General features: G+C 51.2%; 1 protein-coding gene across 1 annotated transcript in view; it reads left to right on the top strand.

Moving 5' to 3' along the window:
• Nucleotides 1-2: 2 nt before the first annotated feature.
• Nucleotides 3-20,553, top strand: part of Ttc21a (tetratricopeptide repeat domain 21A) — a 36,751-nt gene continuing 16,200 nt past the window's right edge. The window contains exons 1-12 of the mRNA XM_052724233.1: nt 3-152; nt 1,728-1,857; nt 2,974-3,084; nt 3,648-3,814; nt 5,997-6,119; nt 7,137-7,294; nt 10,054-10,138; nt 11,681-11,779; nt 13,109-13,301; nt 17,843-17,940; nt 18,081-18,281; nt 19,035-19,164. Of these exons, the coding sequence (XP_052580193.1) occupies nt 126-152; nt 1,728-1,857; nt 2,974-3,084; nt 3,648-3,814; nt 5,997-6,119; nt 7,137-7,294; nt 10,054-10,138; nt 11,681-11,779; nt 13,109-13,301; nt 17,843-17,940; nt 18,081-18,281; nt 19,035-19,164 (1,522 nt within the window). The 5' untranslated portion in view covers nt 3-125. The remainder of the gene's footprint in view (nt 153-1,727; nt 1,858-2,973; nt 3,085-3,647; nt 3,815-5,996; nt 6,120-7,136; nt 7,295-10,053; nt 10,139-11,680; nt 11,780-13,108; nt 13,302-17,842; nt 17,941-18,080; nt 18,282-19,034; nt 19,165-20,553) is intronic.

Below are 20,553 nucleotides of genomic sequence, written 5' to 3' on the forward strand. Positions count from 1 at the left end.
GCTCTTAGCAACAGGCCGGCTGCCAGGTTGCCAAGGACGCGAGAGCCTCGGACTTCCGGCAGTGAGCCGGGCGGCGAGTTGGGCAGCCAGAGCCAGCCGGGCATCACCTAGGCCGGGCTGCAGCGATGAGCAGCGATGACTCCTCCCTCATGGTGCGTGAGCGCTGGGCCGCCTGTGTCCGGGCTACTTCTGTTGCCAGGACAGCTCTGCCCTGGGCTCTCTGCTCTCTGGCCATTTCTGCTCTGGCGCCACCTCTGTACCCTCTGGCCATTTCTGCTCTGGGGCCACCTCTGTACCCTCTGGCCATTTCTGCTCTGGCGCCACCTCTGTACCCTCTGGCCATTTCTGCTCTGGCGCCACCTCTGTACCCTCTGGCCATTTCTGCTCTGGCGCCACCTCTGCCTGACTACCCACCCTGCTACCTTCAGGCCATCTCTATACTCTTGGGACACTTTCACCCCTAACCACCTCTACCCCTCTGTCCACTACTCCAGCAGCATCAAGAAGTCCTTCCGTCTTCCCCAACTCCTTAGCCAATGCATCGCTTCCTGTGTCCTCTGCACCCCAACCTCAAATTAGCTCCCTGACCTGACCCTATCCCCCTGTGCTCCCTCAGACTAAACCCATATCCATCACTGTGTCTTATCTTCCTCTTAGCCTCCCACCCAAGCCTCTTCTGCGTCCCCATCTCAGTAGATGCTATGAGCTGTAACTCTCTTCTATGCCCACCTCCCAACCCTAGCCCTAACTCAACAAGCTTCCAAATGTCTCCAAGGTTCACCTACTTGGTTTATTTCCTAAGCCAGAGCCACCATGCCCCCCCATGGTTTCCCTACGTTGGCTCTTTTCACCACCACATACCACCTGCAACCGCACACGACGGCCAGAGTCTTTTCTTTAGAATACATACATTTGAGGTGACTGGGGATGTAGTCCAGTTCCTAGAGTATGCACCAAGCCTGGATTTGATCCCTAGTGCCATATAAAACAGATCTGATGGTACTTGCTTGTAAACCCAGCACCTGAGAGGGGAGGAAGGGAGTCAGGAGTTCAACATCACCCATAGCTATCTAGTGGAGGCTGACGCCAGTCTGTCAAAATGAGACTCTGTCAAAACAGTTTTAAAAACCATCCCAACTGCTTCCTGTTTGTTACCCTGAGATGATGTCTAGGCTTTTTCAAATGGCCCATGAGGCTTTTACGACCCAACCACATCTATCCCCAATTCAGCACCCACAAACCTTAGAGGAAGTGAGACTTGGTTTTGAAATCTTAGCCCAATTATTGTGTGATCTCTCTGGAGCTAAATCTCCCTGGGCTTCAGCCTCTTTGACTGTGAAAGACACAAAGAGGAACACGTGTCTGATGATGGACGTAGAGCCCATGATAACGGTCCCTAGCTTGTCACACAACTGTTGCTCTAATTGTTCCAAACATTGCTCCTCTTCCTTCTCCTCCCATGACAAGCCTGAGTTGAAGTTTACATCACATCTTTACCAGAATCTATTGCCATCCCCCAATCACCTAAAAACTCTGCCCCAGGAAAACTGCCTGGAGCTACTCCCAGGCTGCTGAAGAAGAAGACAAGGTCTGAATGTTGCCTTTCCCTTCCTGAGTGTAGAACTGAGAACAGGCATGGCACCTCCACAGGGAGCACGTCTCACTCTGTCTGGGTCAGAACAGAGACGGAGGGACGGGGGCATTACAACCATGTCTTCCTCACACAGGCTTCGATCATTTACTACAGCCAGGAAAAGTACTTCCACCACGTGCAGCAGGCTGCGAGTGTGGGCTTAGAGAGGTACAGCAATGACCCTGTGCTGCAGTTCTTCAAAGCTTATGGAGCCCTTGGGGAAGGTAAGGCGTTATTCTGATGCCGGGTACCACCCTTAGTCCTTACCCTCTGGCAGCATCCGGATGCCTACGTCTAGCTACGTTCCTATGGAAATGGCCTCATACTGACTGCGGAGTCCCGTTGATAATCAGAAACCTGTGAAGTCTATAATCAGGTTGAATTTTGAGATCTTAGCTCACTATACCAGCCATGAGCCTCAGTTTCCCTATCTGCAAAATGAGTTGTGAGAGAGAGGGCTACATGACTGTTGAACTCTCCTCAGGCTTGGAAGCAGGGAGCTGGATCTTTGGGAAAGGAGAAGTGAGAAGTATGAGCACAGGAAAGTGGGGCGTAGACGTAAGAGGGTGGGACTTACAGAGCCAGGTGCTGAGAACTGTCTGAGCAGCCTGTGGCCAGTGCTGGGGACATTCAGGATAAATGTCATTGGTGGGTCTTGAGCAACTGGCTGAGAATGCCCTGTCCCTCCTCAGAACTGACTCCAGCCCCTCCAGAGTTCCCAGGCTCATTCTGGGGCACACCTCTAAGATTCTTAGCCCAGCCCGTGGGCTGGGTGCAGTGGTGCACCTTTGTTGTCCTAGCTCTTCTGAGGTGGAAGCAGGAGGGTCGGGGAGTTCACTGTCTGTTATTTTAGACTACATTACCTATCAAGTCCCCAGCCACCTGACAAACGTGAGAGCCTTTCTCAAAACAAAATACAAAAGTGGGGGCTGGAGCCGGGCGGTGGTGGCGCACGCCTTTGATCCCAGCACTCAGGAGGCAGAGGCAGGCGGATCTCTGTGAGTTGGAGGCCAACTTGGTCTACAGAGAGAGTTCTGGGACAGCCAGGGCTACACAGAGAAACCTTGTCTCGAAAAACAAAACAAGCAGACAACAGAAAACCACCTGAGGCCATCCTCTGACCTCCATACACAGGCACACACACAGACCTCCCCTTGCCAGCCTAGACACAGAGCCAACAGCCTTCAGAGAACTTCACCCTCCAGGAAGTACAGGCTTTTGGGGACCTTTCAAATCAGTTTGTCCCTAGATTCTGTGTGTGAAAGCTGGTGATGCCTAACAGGGGTCCCATGTTGTCTGTCTGGGACCCCAGAGCAGAACTGTGTACATTCTTTCTACAGACCATATCCATGATGCCATCAGTGAGCTGGAGAGCATCCAAAGCCACCCAGATATGGCCCTATGCTCTGTCATCGCTCTGCTTTATGCTCACAAATGCTGTGACATCATTGGTGAGTGCAGCTATGCTTAGTGGACTGGGCCCCTAGGGGACAAAAAGCCACTGCCGAGACATAGCCCCTTGAGAGCTATTGAAGAAGGGGTGTGCACAGGCAACTTGAATCTGCTGTTCCAGATTCCAGCCAAGACAGGCTATCCCTCATCCTCACCCCACAGGCCTCAGAGAAGACCCGATGCCTGAAACCACCTGAAAGGAAGCAGGCAAAAAGCATGACCGAAGGGGTCACCCTCCAGACCAAGTGTTTGAAAGCATAAACTCAACCATTCTAAATAATTGTGCTCCTAATCTCAGTTTCTAGGGAGTCAGAGAGAGGTGCCAATGTAGACTCCCATCTCTCACTCAGGATGGGCCGTGGGCCTCAGTTAGGGATTCAGGTTCAGTCCATCTGCTCAGCACACTGATGAACATGGGATGGGGGAGTGCCTCCCAGACAGTAAACTGAGCCCATGTGTACACAGCTCCCGTGGGGCAGGCGTTGCTGGTGCAAAGAATGATACACTGCATCAGACAAGAACCACCTGGTCCTCACTCAGCCTCTTCTTCTTGTGGATTTAGATGAAGAAGCAGTTCAAGAGTTGGAGAGTAGCTTGAAGGAGATCCGCAAGACGGCCAGTGATACTGCCCTGTACTATGCCGGCCTCTTCCTCTGGCTCGTAGACCGCCATGACAAGGCCAGAGAATACGTTGACCACATGCTGAAGGTCTGCAGTGGCTCCAAAGAGGTACAGGAGCATCTCAGGGCCACAGCCAAGCAAAGCAGCCACCAAATGCATCATAGTGGGATCACTCCCAGAGAGCCCTGGGATTAGGGCCACATCCAGGCATGGGGTGTCACATTTATACCTTGTCTAAAACCACAATACATTTGTGCAGTGTCCACAGTCCTCTAGACTGCTTTTGTATGGCCTACCTCTTCTTTTTTTTTTTTTTTTTTTTTTTTTTTTGGACAGTGTCTATTGCATAAACTTTTCCTGAGAGACACAAACAAGCACATGCTTACCCCAAAGAGGACATCAAGGACAAACCAAAGTACAATTACTCTAAAGTCCAATGAGTCTATTGGGCTTGACCCCAAAGCAGCCACACAAGCCAAAACAACCTCACTTCAGCCTGAATGACCACTTCCCCATAGCTGCACAGAGGGAGTCTCTCTCGAAAGGACCACCCCTCCCCCACATGTACCTTAGCACCTCGGAGGCAACCTGCCATCAGGGCAAAATTACATATACCTAGCAGTGAGGTGCAGGCTGGGCTACATGATCCTGCCAGCTCCTCCTGCGAGGGAACAACAGCAGCCTGCTCTTGAGAGGGCTTGTGGGTGCCCACAGCTGCTTCTGATGATGGTGATAACAGCTGTTGTACTCAAAGCCTGGGTTCTGCAGCTCGACAAGGTTGCATGTAGTTCACCCTGTAGCCAAGGATGGCCTTGAACTTCTTCTGTTCCTCCTGCCTCCGCCTCCAGAGTGCTGAAATCACAGGCGTGCACTTACTCAATGCTGGAGGTGGAACCCAGGGCAGGCACTCTACCATACATACCCATCCCAATATAACTGTTTTTAGATTCTTTGTTGAACTTATTTTTTTATGTGTATGGGTGTTTTGCCCACATTTATGTCTGTATACCACATGCATGATAGACGCCTGCAACTAGAGTTACAGATGGCTGTGAGCTGCCGTGTGGGTGCTGGGACTCAAACCAGGGTCCTCTAGAAGAGCAGGCAATGCTTTTAACCGCCAAGCCATCTCTTGAGCATCTTCTGCCATGGTATTCTCTAAACATCTTGAATTTGTTGCTGACATGTAAAAAATCAGACGATTTGGCAGACAAGATGGCTCAGTAGGTAAAGGCATTTACCGTCAAGCTTGATGACCTCTAGAACCCATATGGTGGCACATGTGTGCACACATGTGCACACACATACACACACTACATACATACAGATATACATACATAAATGTAATAGAGCATTTTAGAGAAATCATTAGATTTAACTAGGCAAGCAGGCACGGTGTGATGGTAGCACATGCCTGTCATTCTAGCACCTGGGAGGCTGAGGCAGGAGGATCAGGAGCAAGAGGCCAGTCTGGGATATAGGGCAAGACTGTCTCAAAATGAAAGAAGTCAGAAGGGTCTACCTGAAAGTTCGGGTTCCCTGGTTCTTTGGAAAACCCAAGTGAGCTGTCAATCACACTGAGCCCTGCTCTCCTGCACGGTCCTGATGGATCTGAGTGGTCAGTACCTCATGTTGGTGCTGATGCTGGGATTAGAAGCCCATTTGGACTGTGCATTCTCGGAAAGCCTCATGGCAATGTTCAAGAGTGTAAACATTTGTCCATGGGAAGGGGTGAAAATTGACGTGTCTAAAACAGATATGTACTGTACACATATCTAGAGGGAGGCATTGTCTCCTTGGGGGAGCGGTCAGGGAAGAAAAGAGAAACACTGGGCTGGACTATGAAGGGGTGCTCAAGGCAGCACCCCTCTCCTCCAGAGATGCTTCCCAGGCCTGGCCCTCACTGTAACTGGAAGAGGCCGAGAGCAGCCCTGCCCGAGCCCCAGGACTGTTAACCTGACTGCAATGACTAGTCCCCCAGTGATACAGGGAAGAGGCCTGAGAGGAGTCATGGAGAGCTGTGGGGATATGGGGAGCAAGAAAGGGAGGCCCCTGTGGGGGAGCTGCCAGGCTAAACTGTAACCAAGTCCTTGTGAGATGTATGAGGCCTGATTTGGAAGGTGAGGGTGTCACAGGCAATGAAGGCAGGAGAGACCACCTGGTAGAGGAGATAGCCCGCTGGGATCTGCACGAGGTGATGCCACCGGCGATGTGGAGATGGCAGAGAGCAGGACATGAGCTAGCTTGGGTTGAGCCTGACCCAGGACCTTTCTTCTCGTTCTCATCCCAGGGCTACGTGCTCAGAGGCTGGGTGGACCTCACTTCCAATAAGCCCCATGTTGTGAAGAAATCCATCAAGTACCTGGAACAAGGGACTCAGGACACCAAAGATGTGCTGGGGCTGATGGGCAAGGTGGGCAGGGGAAGTGGGGGAGTTTGGCTGCTTCCCTGGAGCCAGGGGTCTGCCGGGGAACTCAGGTCCACCAGTCCAGAGCCCACTCCTCCCTGCTTTGTGTGAACATCCTTCTCAATCTGTTGGGTATTGTTTTGAATGCTGAGGAGTTGGGCCCAGGGCTTTGCACGCTAGGCAAGCACTCTGCCACTGAGCTGCATCCCTGGTCCCTGTTTGGTGTTTTGAGATAGGCTCTCATGTATCCAAGGCTGGCCTTGGACTCACGACGTAGCTCAGGCTAGCCTTGAGTTCCTGGTCTGAGGAGCCGTGGGAGTAGCCGGGCAGCACTTCCTCGTTCTGCTGGGGCTGGGTTGGGTCACCTCCCTCTTTGCCTCTTCTACCTCTGACTTTTACTCCTCCCATCCCCCCCAATCTCCTCCCACTTGTTAAAGTTACTCAATGGCCACAGGAAAAGGGAGGCATACACTTTGCATGTTTTGCATTTTCTGATCTTAATTTGAATGAAATTCTTTTTTTTTTTTTTTGTGATCCTCATTGATTCCATCTTTGAGAGAAGAAAACTGCTCTCTTACTATCTTTCTGTGTGTCTGTCTGTCCTTACAAAATGACTACATAATCCTTAAATCACAGAAGGAAAGGGGGGGCATGATGGGACACACCACCATGTCTGGATAGAACCCAGGGGTTCATGCAGGCTAAGCAAGTGTTCTACCACTTGAGCTACACCCCAGCCCCCAAGGCTTTTTGGAAGTCCTGCTCTGGCCCTCAAAGCTGCTAGCGGGACACCCCAGGGGAACAGTGACCAACACAGGGCTGCAGAGACCATGATCCCCAGTCACATAGAGTAAACAGCTCCCCAGCTGGCTACCTGGCAGGTAGACCCCACAGTTAAACTCTGGGCCTTTGGCCTATAGGCCCGGCCAGAAGGATCTGGGCTGCCCATCCTGACCCCCAGCCCCTGATGTTGAACCTGCCCCTTCGTCACTGGTGGGGGCTCTTCTCTCTGGCTCCCGACAGGCAACATACTTCATGACCCAGCAGAACTTCTCCAGGGCCCTGGAGGTGGTGAACCAGGTCACTACGGCCTCAGGGAACTTCCTGCCCGCCTTAGTTCTGAAGATGAGACTGTTCCTGGCCCGGCAAGATTGGGACCAGACCATAGAGACCGCACTCAGGTGAGGGAAATGCTGCCTGCCAGGCTGCCTCCCTTTCGGGTATTCTGGGGTGCTAGGGATGGAACTAGGGCCTCGCTGAAGCTACAGAAATACTCCACCACAGAACTACAGTCTCAGCTCTTGCAAAATCTTATTTGATCTCATTCTGAAGCCTAGGCAGATTCTCCTGTGATCTGTGATCCTCCTGCCTCAGCCTCCCAAGTAGCTATGATTATAGGCTTAAGCCACCATGACTGACCTGTTTTTCAGGGAGGTTTGGTTTGGTTTGGGTCTGAGAAAGAATCTTACTCTGTGGTCTAGGTTGTTCTGAAACTTACCATGTAGCACAAGCTGGCCTCAAACCTATGGCAATCCTCCTGCCTCGGCCTCCCAAGTGCTGGAAATACACTGGTGAGCCTTCACACTTGGCTTGGTTTTTCTTTTAATTTTTATTTGCTTATTTATTATCATCATCATCACAAATGTGTGTGCAGAGGTCAGAGGAGAGCTTCCAGGAGCTGGTTCTCCCCTCCCACCATATGGGTCCAGGGATCGAAGGCAAGTCCCCAGGCTTGCTCTCGGCCGTTACCTGCTGAGCCTTCTCTCTAAATTCAGGTTTTCTGTTTTTTGAGACAAGGATCACAATGAAGCTCAGACTGTACTTGAACTCAATGTCGTCCTGCCTCTCCCTCAAAAGTAGCTCCCATTTCCCTGGAGGGGGCAAGGAAGAGACAGAGGAGCCGTGAATAGTGACAGGGTCGGCTTGGAGGACAGAGGGATGAGGGCAGCAACTCATTGCATCTTCCTGGGTCCTGACTGGAGTGTGCTGTGGAATATTTTAACTAGACAAAGAAATGTTGCATTTGTTTATGCTGCAGAATATTACTTTAACCGTGCAAAGGTGTGTTATATTTGTGTGTGTTGAATTTGTTTAATTATGAAAAGATGTGTTGCTGCCTGAGGCACCTGATCGCTCTAATAAAAAGTTGAACAGCCGATAGCTAGGCAGGGCTGGCGGGGCAAGAGGAGAGGAGGGAGGAGAAATTGAGGAACGTGAGAAGAAGGAGAGAAAAGAGGGGGACACACCTGAGCCAGGCAGCTGCCAGCCAGACATGAAATGTAAGATATACACAAAGAAAGCAGGGTGAAAAGCCCCAGGCAAGACGTAGATGAAGAGAAACAGGTCAAAATAAGAGCTAAGATAAGGCCGAGCATCCATAACGAATAAGGAGTCCGCATGTCTAACTGGGGAGCTGGTTGGTGGCCCCAAAAGAAAGCCTGGTACAGGAGTGAGGAAGGGACAAAGCTGCAGGCCATGTGCAGACAGAGCCACCAAAATGAGACAAGGGACAGCGTGAGGAGCAGCTGCTGTGAGGAGCAGCAGGCAGGTGCCACCAGGGCGGCTGTTCTTGTGTCCTGATCATTTTATTTTATGTGTCCAGGTGTTTTGTCTGTGTACTCCCGCATGCCTGGTGCCAGAGGTCAAAGGCGCGCATCAGATCCCCTGGAACTAGAGTTACAGATGGTTGTGAGCCACTATGTGGGTGCTGGGAATCAAATTTAGGTCCTCTGCAAAAGCAGTCCGTGTCCCAAACCACCCAGCCATCCCTCCAGCCCTTCAATTTCATTTTTTTTTTTTTTTTTTTTTTTTTTTGGTTTTTCGAGACAGGGTTTCTCTGTGTAGCTTTGTGCCTTTCCTGGAACTCACTCGGTAGCCCAGGCTGGCCTTGAACTCACAGAGATCCGCCTGCCTCTGCCTCCCGAGTGCTGGGATTAAAGGCGTGCGCCACCACCACCCGGCTTTTTTTTTTTTTTTTTTTTTTTTAAAGATTTATTTATTTATTATGTATACAGCATGTATGCCTGCAGGCCAGAAGAGGGCACCAGATCTTGTTACAGATGGTTGTGAGCCACCATGTGGTTGCTGGGAATTGAACTCAGGACCTCTGGAAGAGCAGTCAGTGCTCTTAACCTCTGAGCCATTGCTCCAGCCCCTCAATTTCATTTTTTAAAAACTATGCGATGAGGGGCTGGAGAAATGACTTGGAGTTTAAGAACACTGTTGCTCTTGAAGTAATCTCAGTCTCTCTCTCTCTCTCTGTCTCTCTCTGTCTCTCTTTGTCTCTCTCTGTCTCTCTTTGTCTCTCTCTGTCTCTGTCTCTCTGTCTCTGTCTCTCTCTGTGTCTCTCTGTCTCTCTGTGTCTCTCTGTCTCTGTCTCTGTCTCTCTCTCTGTCTCTCTCTGTCTCTCTCTCTCTCTCTCTCTCTCTCTCTCTCTCTCTCTCTCGTGTGTGTGTACTCACATGTTCCATGGCAGGTGTGGAGGTCAGAGGACAGTAATATGGAGCTGGTTCTCTCCTCCCACCCTCTACGTGGGTCCTGGGGACGAAGGATAAGCCCCTCTTGCGTGGCAATTGCCTTTGCCCCCTGAGCCATCTTAAAGTTGTTTTGCTTTGCTTTGTGGTTTCGGCTTCCAAACAGAAAAACAGCAAGAGCTCCTGCCTTGGGCCCAGTGCTTTCCGAATCATTAGCCCTGGCTAGACCTCTTTCAGTGTTGGCTGCCCCCATTCACACTGCAATCCTGTCTGTTAATTTGAGTAACCCTGAACTAAGTGTGGTGGCACATACAGAGGACCAAACAGTCATGCACAAATTCATAAAATTACAAAATCATTAAAAATAAAGAGGGACGGCTGTTCGAAGGAAATCCGATGTTTCTAATAGCCCATCCTAGCTGAGCTGTGAACACTGTCCGTTCACGTCACTTCTCCTCCTATTCCAGAATCCTTGAAAAAGATGAAAGCAATATTGATGCCTGGCAAATTCTAACTGTGCATGAACTCGTGAGGGAAGGAATCACGGCCACGGTAAGTCGCCTCAAGACTCAGAAGCTGAGCCAGGGACACATCTCAGTACTAGGAGGCTGAGGCAGGATGATCAGATATGAATTCAGGTCAAGACCCCGTCCCCACAAAAGACATGGAGTGGGGGGAAGAGAGCCAGAGGGAGGGGGACACTGACCTAGAAGTTGGGCATTGAACAGATAGGTACGAAGAGGGACCCACTGTAGCCCAAGCCCCAGCCAAGCAGAATCTAAGGGGTCACAGCAGGAGGAAGGAAGTTCTGGTTCCTCCCATCAGCAGAGCTCCTGAGATGGTGGGTTTCTGGGTTGGGGTAACATAGAGGAACAGTCCGTACCAGGGGAAAGCCCTTGACAAGGGCGCTGGCACTGTCTCTGGGGGAAGGATCACAGATCTGCTACAACTCCAGAACAGGCCTTCGTCAGGCCTGACATCAGCAGGGCCACCATACAGGCAGGGTCAACATCTCGTGCCCTGTCTTCACCCCCACCTCAAGCTCTGGGGCCTCCTGATGTGTGCCGTGCCTGCCTACTTCTAATCCTGTCATACTGAGGAGAGCAGACCCAGCTGGGCTTCTCCCACTCCATTTCCTCCCTCTCTGGATCCATGTTGGGGAAGGCAGATCAAATGTATAGAGGTCAGAGGTCAGCCTGCAGGATGTTCCACCTCCCCCCCACCATGTGGGTCCCAGGGATAGAACTCAGGATGTCAGGCTTGCCTGCTAAGTCTTCTCGCTGGCCCCTAGGCTTCTCTTCTGACAAAGCTTTGCAGCTGAGAACCCCAGCTTCCCCGCCCCTAGCTGGGGTGTGGGCAGGAGAGTCAAGCACATAAGGGAATCAGTTGCCTGGGTGGCTAGGTGACCCCAGACCTTTTAACCCTCCCTCTGCTGTGCTGGGGAGTCTGGACGGCAGCATTCACTTACAGCACTATAGGAGGTCCACTGGGGACAGAGGTGCCCATGTGACACATGTGTCAGAATAGAGCTGAGGACTTGGCTGCTGCAAGCCACAGGCAGGGACTTAAGGGTAATGGTGTGGTCACATGAGGCTACTTATAGCAATGGCCTCTGCCTTGGTAAGCCCAGCAGGGCAGCTTCCTCACACACTCAGGGTAGGGGCCAGGGTCATCCCTGGAGGGAATAATGTTCCTTCAGGCTCCATTTGTGGGATTTTGAAACAGTTTTGATGGCTAGGTCATCTGGGACAAGCAAAGCCGAATCTCAGAGGGTGGCATCAAAGCTGAGCATGGAGTGCCCAAAATCTCCCAACTAATGTGCAGCGGGACTGAAAAGTCCCACCAACTCTGGTTTTGTGTTTTGGGGTTCGGTTTTGCTTTGCTCCATTTATAGACAGGGTCTGGAACATCCTTCCTGTGTAGTAAGGATGTCCTTGACCCCCTGCCTCTACCTCCTGAGTGCTGGGGTTACAGGCATGCACCACCATGCTTGGCTTTCTGCTGTGGACCTCAGGGCTTCATGCATGCTAGGCAAGCACTCAACCACCCAAGCTATGTCCGCAAACTCCCACATTGTCTCTTTTGTCCCTACAGGCTACAGATCGTGTTAGAAGTCTAATCAAGGCGCTAGAGACTCGAGAACCCCAGAATCCCAGCCTCCACCTTAAGAAGATTCTTGTGGTCAGTAGACTGGTAAGTAGGCAGCACCCAGTTTCTGACCACGCCCCCATGAGAAGACCTTGGCTTCTCTCTATGCTCTGAGCACCCAACCCCTCTCCTTCCCCCTCCAGTTCAGACCTGCACCTTCTGCCTGGGTAGCCCATCCCTGTGGCCTCTGCCCTTCTCTGGCTGATAACAGTGACATGATGTGGCCACATGTCCTCCTCCAAGGTGCCCCATGGAGGTGCTACAGTGACCAGGGAGATGGGGTCTGAAGGGCTTTTAGAGTGGCCCTACCAGGGAGAGGAGGTACCACTGCCTCGCTGTGCAGAACCACACCAGTCCTGATCCAGCATATTCTCCTCATAGCAGTGACCTGACAGACAGTCCAGCTGGTCCCCTGGCATCGAACGTCCAAACAGACCAAGTTGCCAAATAATTTTTCACTCCAAGAAAAGTTTACAGGAAAAACTAAGAATGAGACCAACCCTGGGCTGCAGAGACCAGAAGGGGTTGCTGGTGACAGACTGGGTGACTGTCCCCCTTCATGTGTATGTCTGCATTTCTCAGCTTTGTCCTCATATGGCATGGGACATGGCTCATCACAGCCACCTCCCATCACCAAACTCAAATAGCTTTTCAACAAGTTTTAGATAAAAAAAAAAAAAACAAGCAAACAAACAAACAAACACAGAACCAAATCCCACCTTCTGGTAAGAAGTTGGGAGTGGTAATGCACACCTGTGATCCCAGCACTCAGGGTAGAGGCAAGAGGATCAGGAGTTCAAGGCCAGCCTCGGCTATGTAACAAGTTCAAGGCCACCTGGGCTACATGAGACTTTGTCACAAAAACAAAACAACCTGTTGGTAACTACAAAGAAGATCAGTTACTGCTGAGCAGTGGTGGCGCACACCTTTAATCCCGGCACTCGGGAAGCAGAGGCAAGATCGTCTTTGTGAGTTCAAGGCCAGTCTTGTCAACAGAGAGAGTTCTAGAACAGCCAGGATACAGAGAAACCCTGTCTTGAAGAACAAAAAAAAAAAAAGAAAGAAAGAAAGAAAGAAAGAAAGAAAGAAAGAAAGAAAGAAAGAAAGAAAGAAAGAAAGAAAGAAAGAAAAGAAAAAAATCAGTGACTGTGGCCAGCCAAGGATGTGTCTGGAGGACCCTGTGGCTAGAGGCAGGTTCCTCAGGAGATGGATAGCTAGTTATATACACCCAACTTCTTCCTAAATGGAGCTCCCAGGTACCTCTTGGGCTCTTGGGGCCTCCCCAGCTTTGCTGAAATGCCTCACTTCTCATGTATCTGCACCCAGCTGGCTTGGGCTGACTAGACTCTGTTTCCATATGTCCACTCTTGGCAGTGTGGGAAGCACCAGGAGGTCCAGCGGCTTGTGAGCGGCTTCCTGGAGCGTATCTTCATGGCCACACCCTCCTGTGCCCTTGTGGCCACAGAGCTGGGCTACCTCTTCATCCTACAGCAGCAAGTGAAGGAAGCATGTCTGTGGTACAAGGAGGCCATGAAGCTGGAGGAGAACAGGCTGGATGCCTTGGCAGGTCTCTGCAGGCCGGGCAGGGCAGGGTGGTGTATCCTCCCTGGGCCTGGGAACATTCTCTCCAGACTTGTGTGAGTTTAGGGGGTACTGTACTATTGGGGTCTTCCAGTAAAGCCACCAATTTAGATGGAAGGCCCAGGACTGATCCATGTCGTGGCTGCAGCACCCACATCCTACATCAACGAAAACGGGTAGGTCAGTGTATATTCTGATGACCCCGCCCCTTCTCAGTCCCCACAGGCCAGAAGTAGAGATGTCCTTACCACCACCACCCCCGACACACACCACACACACACACACACACACACAGAGAGAGAGAGAGAGAGAGAGAGAGAGAGAGAGAGCGCCTCTGGATGCACATCCTGACTCCCTGTGCAGATGTGGAGCTGAAAAGCCACGAGGGAGGGCTCTCTGAGGTGTTACTTTCCTGTCGTCCTGATACCTTCCTTTGTGTAAGTGTCAAATGACCTTTCCAGAAGCGCTGCTTTTTCTTTCTACCTTAGCACATGTTAACCATTCCTAACAGGGAGTCTTGCTATGATCCTTCACAGCAGAGGCCCCATTTTTTTTTTTAAGTTGATGGTTTTTGTTTTTTCTTTCATTTGTTTGTTTGTTTTTGAGACAAGGTTACCCAGGCTAGTTTTGGACTTGCAGTCCTTCAGCCTTCTAATTGCTGGGGTTACAGGCATGTACCAATGTGCCCCAGGTTCTTGCATTTGATTGTTTATTTTGGTTTTTAAGACAGTGTCTCCTGTAGCCCAGGCTGTTGTCGAGTTCACTGTGAAGTCAAGGATGACTGAGCCTCTGACCCTCCCGCCTCTCTCTACCTCCCAGGTGCTGGGGTTACAAATGTGGCCACCATGCCCTGTTTGCATGGTGCTGTGGTGTTATGTTTTTTTGTTTGGTTGTTTGGTTGGTTTGGTTTGGTTTTTGAGACAGGGTCTCTCTGTGTAGCCCTGACTGTCCTGGAACACACTTTGTAGACCAGACTAGCTCAGAACCCAGTGATCTGCCTGCCTCTGCCTCTCCAATGCTGGGATTAAAGGCGTGCACCACATGGCTGACCAATGCTAGATTTTGAACCCAGGGTTTTGTACGTAATAAACAAGCACTCTATAGACTAAGCAGCACCCCTAGCCCCTTTTCTCTTTATTCTCAATGGGCATCCCTGCCTGCTTCATACATTTTTTAAACAACCCCAACACTGTAATCTGCATGCGTTCTGAAGTATAGAGTCTGCTTGGGTTGAGGAAGTTGGCGCAGTGTTCAGGACAACTGTTCTTGGCTAGCTCTGGGGAATGAGTGTTTGTGGTCCCTTGTTCTAAACTCTGGCCTCTTGGAGACAGTGTAATTATCAGAGTAATTGTAACTTCCTGTTCAGCACATTCGGCCAGCCCTCACACCAGCTACCTCTCCTCCAGCTCAAATCCCATGCAAATTAATTTCTTTTTTTTTTAAAGATTTATTTATTTATTATTTATACAGTGTGCTGCAGCCTGCTGCACCCTGCAGCCAGAAGAAAGCACCAGATCTCATTGTAGATGGTTGTGAGCCACCATGAGGTTGCTGGGAATTGAACTCAGGACCTCTTAACCTCTGAGCCATCTCTTTAATTTCTTTTTTTAAAGAAAGAAGATCTTATGTAGTACAGGCTGGCCTCGAACTTGATACATCCAAAAACGGCTTTGAACTGACTCTCCTGCCTCTGCCTCCAAGTGTTGGGATTATAGGCATATACCATGAAGGCTTTTATTTTATTTATTAGCGTGTGTTTTGCCTGTGTGCCTGTGTGCAAATCACGGCACACTTATGGAGGTCAGAGGACAGCTTGGGTTCCCGTCTTCCACCTTTATGTGAGTCCCAGGGAATCACACTCAGGTCACCAAGCTTACGCAGCAGGCACTTTTACCTGCTGAGCAGTCTGGCCAGCCCTGAAGACATTCTAAAAGATAAGTCCAAGCCCAGGTGCGGTGGCCCATGACTTTAATCCCAGCACCCAGGAGGCAGAGACAGGTCGATCTCTGTGCGTTTAAGGCCAGCCTGGTCTACATGGAGAGCTCTGGAACAGCCAAGGCTATGATAGATAGAAAGAAGAGATGTCTCCACTGCGGCTGTGGGAAAAGTTCGGAAAGGTGCCTTTAGCAGACCAGAAGTGTCAAGAACCACAGAGGCGAACGCTACGAATGCATGGAAATTCCAAGCAGGTCTAGAAACCTGTGAGCCAACATAGGCAGAGAGGAGCCAACTAAAGACCAAAGCTGGACATGGCACTCAGAAGACGGAGGCAGAAGGATTCCATGGCTATCCTCCCCACACAGAGACCCTGTCTCAGAGACGAAATGAGTAGACCAGCTTTCTCCAAAGAGCTCCAGGGACCCTAGAAACACAAGCCCAAGGTCGAGAAGGAGAGAGCAAAAGCTCGCAGTGGGGCAGTCATCCAGGAAGTGGAGTGCTAGAACATTCCTTGTCCGGAAGCCAAAATGGAGGGGAGAACTGGAGAGAGGAGAGTGTTGCCCCAGAGGACCCAGCACCACCACGAGGGCTGTAGAACACAGAAAGAAGACTTCCCCCACCATGTTGAACCTTTGCTTCCTAACTCCCTCATTTACGGAAAGCCCCAGCAGGCAGCCAGAGGGATGCAAACTAGTCACAAGTCTGTCTCACCGACCTTACCGCTCACCAAGCCCAGCCCTTCCCCATCTCAGCTGACCTGAAGCGGGAGGCAGGGGCACGTGCTGGCCTTGGCTTAGAAGACCTGCCACGGTTACAGTCAGTCTGCGCTTCTAGGTCTGCCAGCAGCGTGTGTGGGGAGGGCGTCCAGTGGGTCACGCAAATCAGCGGACCTCTGAGGAACAAACGTAAGGTCCCAGAGAGCCTGGGACTTCTTCTGTGTTTGAATAATCTGCTATGTCCCATGAATAAAGGGCACCATCAGCTGGGATGTAGGTGTGTACCTGTCATCCCAGCAGTGGGAGGCAGAAGCCGGAGGAGCAAGAGTTCAAGGTCATCCCCAGCTACATAGATATTGGAGGCCAGCCTAGGCTACATGAGACACACTATCCAAAATACTAATGATTAAAAACAAGTTAATAACCATAGTATATAAAAAGAAACAGGCAGACATAGTTTAGTGTTTGCCTGGCATATTTAAGGCTTTCAATCCTTAGTACCCCTACCACCATAAAAGGAAAAAAAAAAACAAAACACTGGGTGGCGGTGGCGCATGCCTTTAATCCCAGCACTCAGGAGGCACAGCCAGGTGGATCTCTGTGAGTTCGAGGCCAGCCTGGTTGGCAGAGTGAGATCCAGGAAAGGCTCAAAGCTACACAGAGAAACCCTGTCTCGAATTCCCCCTAATAATGAAGAGCATATGAATTAGAACTCATTCCTTTGACATCGTGTGTGTACAGGTGTGGGGTGCGTGTGTGTGCGTGTGCGTGTGCGTGTGTGTGTGTGTGTGTGTGTGTGTGTGTGTGTGTGTGCCCACAGAGGTCAGAAGAGGGTGTTGAGTGCCCTGGAGCTCTGTTGTGAGCCCTCTGTTGTGAGGCCTCTGTTGTGAGCCCTCTGTTGTGAGGCCCTGTTGTGAGTCCTCTGTTGTGAGCCCCTGTTGTGAGCCCTCTGTTGTGAGCCCTCTGTTGTGAGCCCCTGTTGTGAGCCCCTGTTGTGAGGCCCCTGTTGTGAGTCCTCTGTTGTGAGCCCTCTGTTGTGAGCCCCTGTTGTGAGCCCTCTGTTGTGAGCCCTCTGTTGTGAGGCCCTGTTGTGAGGCCCCTGTTGTGAGTCCTCTGTTGTGAGCCCCTGTTGTGAGCCCCTGTTGTGAGGCCTATTGTGAGCCCTCTGTTGTGAGCCCCTGTTGTGAGCCCCTGTTGTGAGGCCTATTGTGAGCCCTCTGTTGTGAGCCCCTGTTGTGAGGGCTCCGTTGTGAGGGCTGGGAACCTAACTGGGTCCTCTGAGGAGCAGTGCTCCACAGTGCAGCCTCTCTCCAGCCCTCCTTACATTTTAGACTGGTAAAGACTGAAACAGGGGTGGCTGAGTATGTAAAGTGGCCTCCTGCAAGCCTGATGGCCCCACAAAGGAGAGGGCTGACTGCCACACTTGTCTTCTGTCCTCCACATGTGCAACGTGGCACACACGTTCATGCATGTGCACACATATACACAATTTTATTTGTCACCATGCTAGGAGTTGAACCCGGGGCTTCATGCATGCTATACCCTGAACCCCTAAAAGTAGATCTTCGAGTTGCGTATTACTGTGTGTACATTAATAACAAATACTTAAAAAAATGTTTGAAGGATTAAACCCCAAGTTGTTAACAGTGGTTATCAACGGAGCCATTGTTAAAGTCAACACATAGGGATAATGGTCTTTGTTGCCTTTCTGCTTCAGCTCTCTGCCACACACGCCTGTCTTACTCCTTCAGTTTGTGCAGATGTGAGCAGACTGCCTGCCTGTGCCCCTCCTCTCCCTGTCTCAGTCCACCCCTGGAGCTGCCAGGCTGCTGGCTCTGCTGCCTGCTCAGCTTCGTTCTTGTCCCATCCGCAGGGAGCATCTGGTGCCAGATCTTACAGGGCCAGCTGGAGGAGGCTGCAAACCAGCTGGAGTTCCTCAAGGAGGTGCAGCAGTCCCTTGGGAAGTCTGAGGTCAGAGCTAATGGGCAAGATGGCTCCTGGGTGGAGTCTCCAGCAGAGGGCCATCAAAATGGCCCACCTTAGGGCTCGCACTCACTCGGCCGGTCTCCCCAGCCAGCCTCGGCTCTGAGCCCCAAGCCTCTCTTGCACAGGTGCTGGTTTTCCTGCAAGCCCTTGTGGCGTCGAAGAAGCAAAAGCTGGAGCAAGAGGCCACAGCGCTGCTGAAGGAGGCAGTGGAGCTGCATTTCTCCAGCATGCAGGGCCTGGCCCTGAGCCCCGAGTACTTTGAAAAGCTGGACCCCCTCTTTCTGGTCTGCATTGCCAAGGAGTATCTGCATTTCTGCCCCAAGCAGGTTAGGGGAAGACCCATCTTCATGGCAGGGGCCTAAAGTACAGGTGTGGTTGGTGGCCACACAAAGGACAGAAGCCAGGGCTTTACCTGGCCAGCCACCAAGCCAGGCGGAGCTGTGAGCAAGCATCAGGGATCCAGTGTTTTTGTTTGTTGTCTTGACTTGTTTTGAGACAGGGTTTCCTGTAGCCCAGGTTAGCCTCTAACTTGCTATGTAGCCAAAGATGATCTTTGAACTCCTGATCCTCCGGCCTTCACGTCCTGAGAGCTGGGATTGCAGGTGTGTGCCACCACACCCAGTTTATGGGGTACTGCGGATGGCACTCAGTACTTCAGCAGAGCAAGTGCTCTATCCCCTGAGTGACAGCCCCAGCCCCAGGTCTTTTCAAACTGGAACACGCTGAAGCCAGATCACCTCAGAGGCTGTACTGGTGCAGAGTTGGATGTCCCAGGTGAGGCGCAAAGCGTCACATCTCTCACAAGCTCCCAGGCCTTTCTGAAGCCGTGGTACAGGCACCGTATTTGGGTGGGGCAGCACACTGGCCATGCACCTGTCCATATCCTGACATGAGCTATAATCCCAGCACTCAGGAGGTAGAGGAAGGAGGGTTAGAAGTTCAAGATCATCCTTGGTGCATAGGGAATTCGAGGCTGTCATGGGCTACATGAGACTCTGGGGGGCAGGGGGTTTGGAAAGAGAAGGTGGTAGGAGAAGAAATAAGACAAACCACACATTTAACCCCTGCTGTTCCCACAGCCTCGGTCACCTGGCCAGCTCGTGTCTCCACTTCTTAAACAAGTCGCTATGATCTTGAGTCCTGTGGTGAAGGTAGCCCCGGCCATGATGGAGCCCTTGTATGTGATGGCTCAGGTCAAGTTTCTCTCAGGTGAGCAGCTCCAGACACCTGGTGGAGCTTCTGCCCTAGGCATATCCACAGGCTCCTTGCCTGGGATTCTTTTCCTGTCTGTATGTGTGACACACATACACACCCGCATACATATGTACATACATGCATGCACAGAATGCTGCTGTGGCGGAACTAGGAAGGACGTGTGGGATAGGAAGAGTATTCCCACGAGGCCCTGGATTGTAAGGCTTTCCCTGAGGCCACAGCCAGGTCTGCCAGCTTCTCCCGGGTTGCAGGAGTTGAGGCACCAGAGAGAGGAAAGGGAAGAACATCTCATGGATGCCCAGTTGTTCTCTTTGACACACAGTCCTCCCCTGAAGCACTTCACGCACGGCCCACACCCATCTTCTTACCTTCAAACAGACTATTTCCACTCTCCAGTGGGCTCACACTGAGGGGTTTCACTCATCTGAGGGCTCCTAAGTCTTCATCCCCAAGGCTCTCTGTGCCAGGTTCACTCATAGCTTCACAGTCTCTTGGGTTCAAGGCCAGGGAAAAAAGACTGTCTCAGAGGCGCTGGCAGCTACCAGGAGGTTTGGGACCAAAGCTAGGTCTCCAGGTGATTAGGTTGCCATGGTGACTTCTTCCTTTCCACAGCACACAGGGAAAGATGAGGGAATTTGGGACCCAAAAGAGGTGTCTCCCCCACCCCTTCAGGTGATGGACTACAGGTAGCAGCTGTGGAGAGGTCTGGCTATAGAAGGAGGAAGTGCCCCTCTTGGCCCTCTGCACCCTAGTATTAAGGGGGCACTATCAAACCAGGACTGCCTGCCTGGCTTCAGAGAGGCCCCTGAGTCTCCTAGTGCCAGGAGTTCAGACTCCCATGGACTGGAGTTTAAATGAAGACTTTGTCCCTTGGGCTGAATGGCTTACAGGACTGCATCCTGAGCCCCACACCCAAAAGACAGTATGTCAAGGCCCAAACAGATATAGTGCCTGCTTAACATCCCTGAGGTCCATGGTCCAATTCCCAGCACCACTAAAAATAAAGATAAAATACAAGGATTAGAAAGCAGCCTTACAGCCAGGCGTTGGTGGCATATGCCTTTAATCCCAGCACTCGGGAGGCAGAGCCAGGTGGATCTCTGTGAGTTCGAGGCCAGCCTGAGCTACCGAGTGAGATCCAGAAAAGGCGCAAAGCTACACAGAGAAACCCTGTCTCGAAAAAAAAAAAAAAAAAACAAAACAAAACAAAACAAAACAAAACAAAACAAAACAGCCTTACAGAGTCATGCAGATATTAAGCTTACTGAGACTTTCTAACAGGCCTTTCAGGTCAGAGCAAAGAGCTCAGTCATTAAAGCGACTTCCTTGCAAGCACAAGGACCTGAGTTTGACCCCATGCTTGGAATACTAGTGCCAGAGAGG

The sequence above is a fragment of the Peromyscus californicus genome, unplaced genomic scaffold (assembly GCF_007827085.1).
Source record: "Peromyscus californicus insignis strain IS unplaced genomic scaffold, ASM782708v3 Scaffold_11__1_contigs__length_118956290, whole genome shotgun sequence".
NCBI lineage: Eukaryota > Metazoa > Chordata > Mammalia > Rodentia > Cricetidae > Peromyscus > Peromyscus californicus.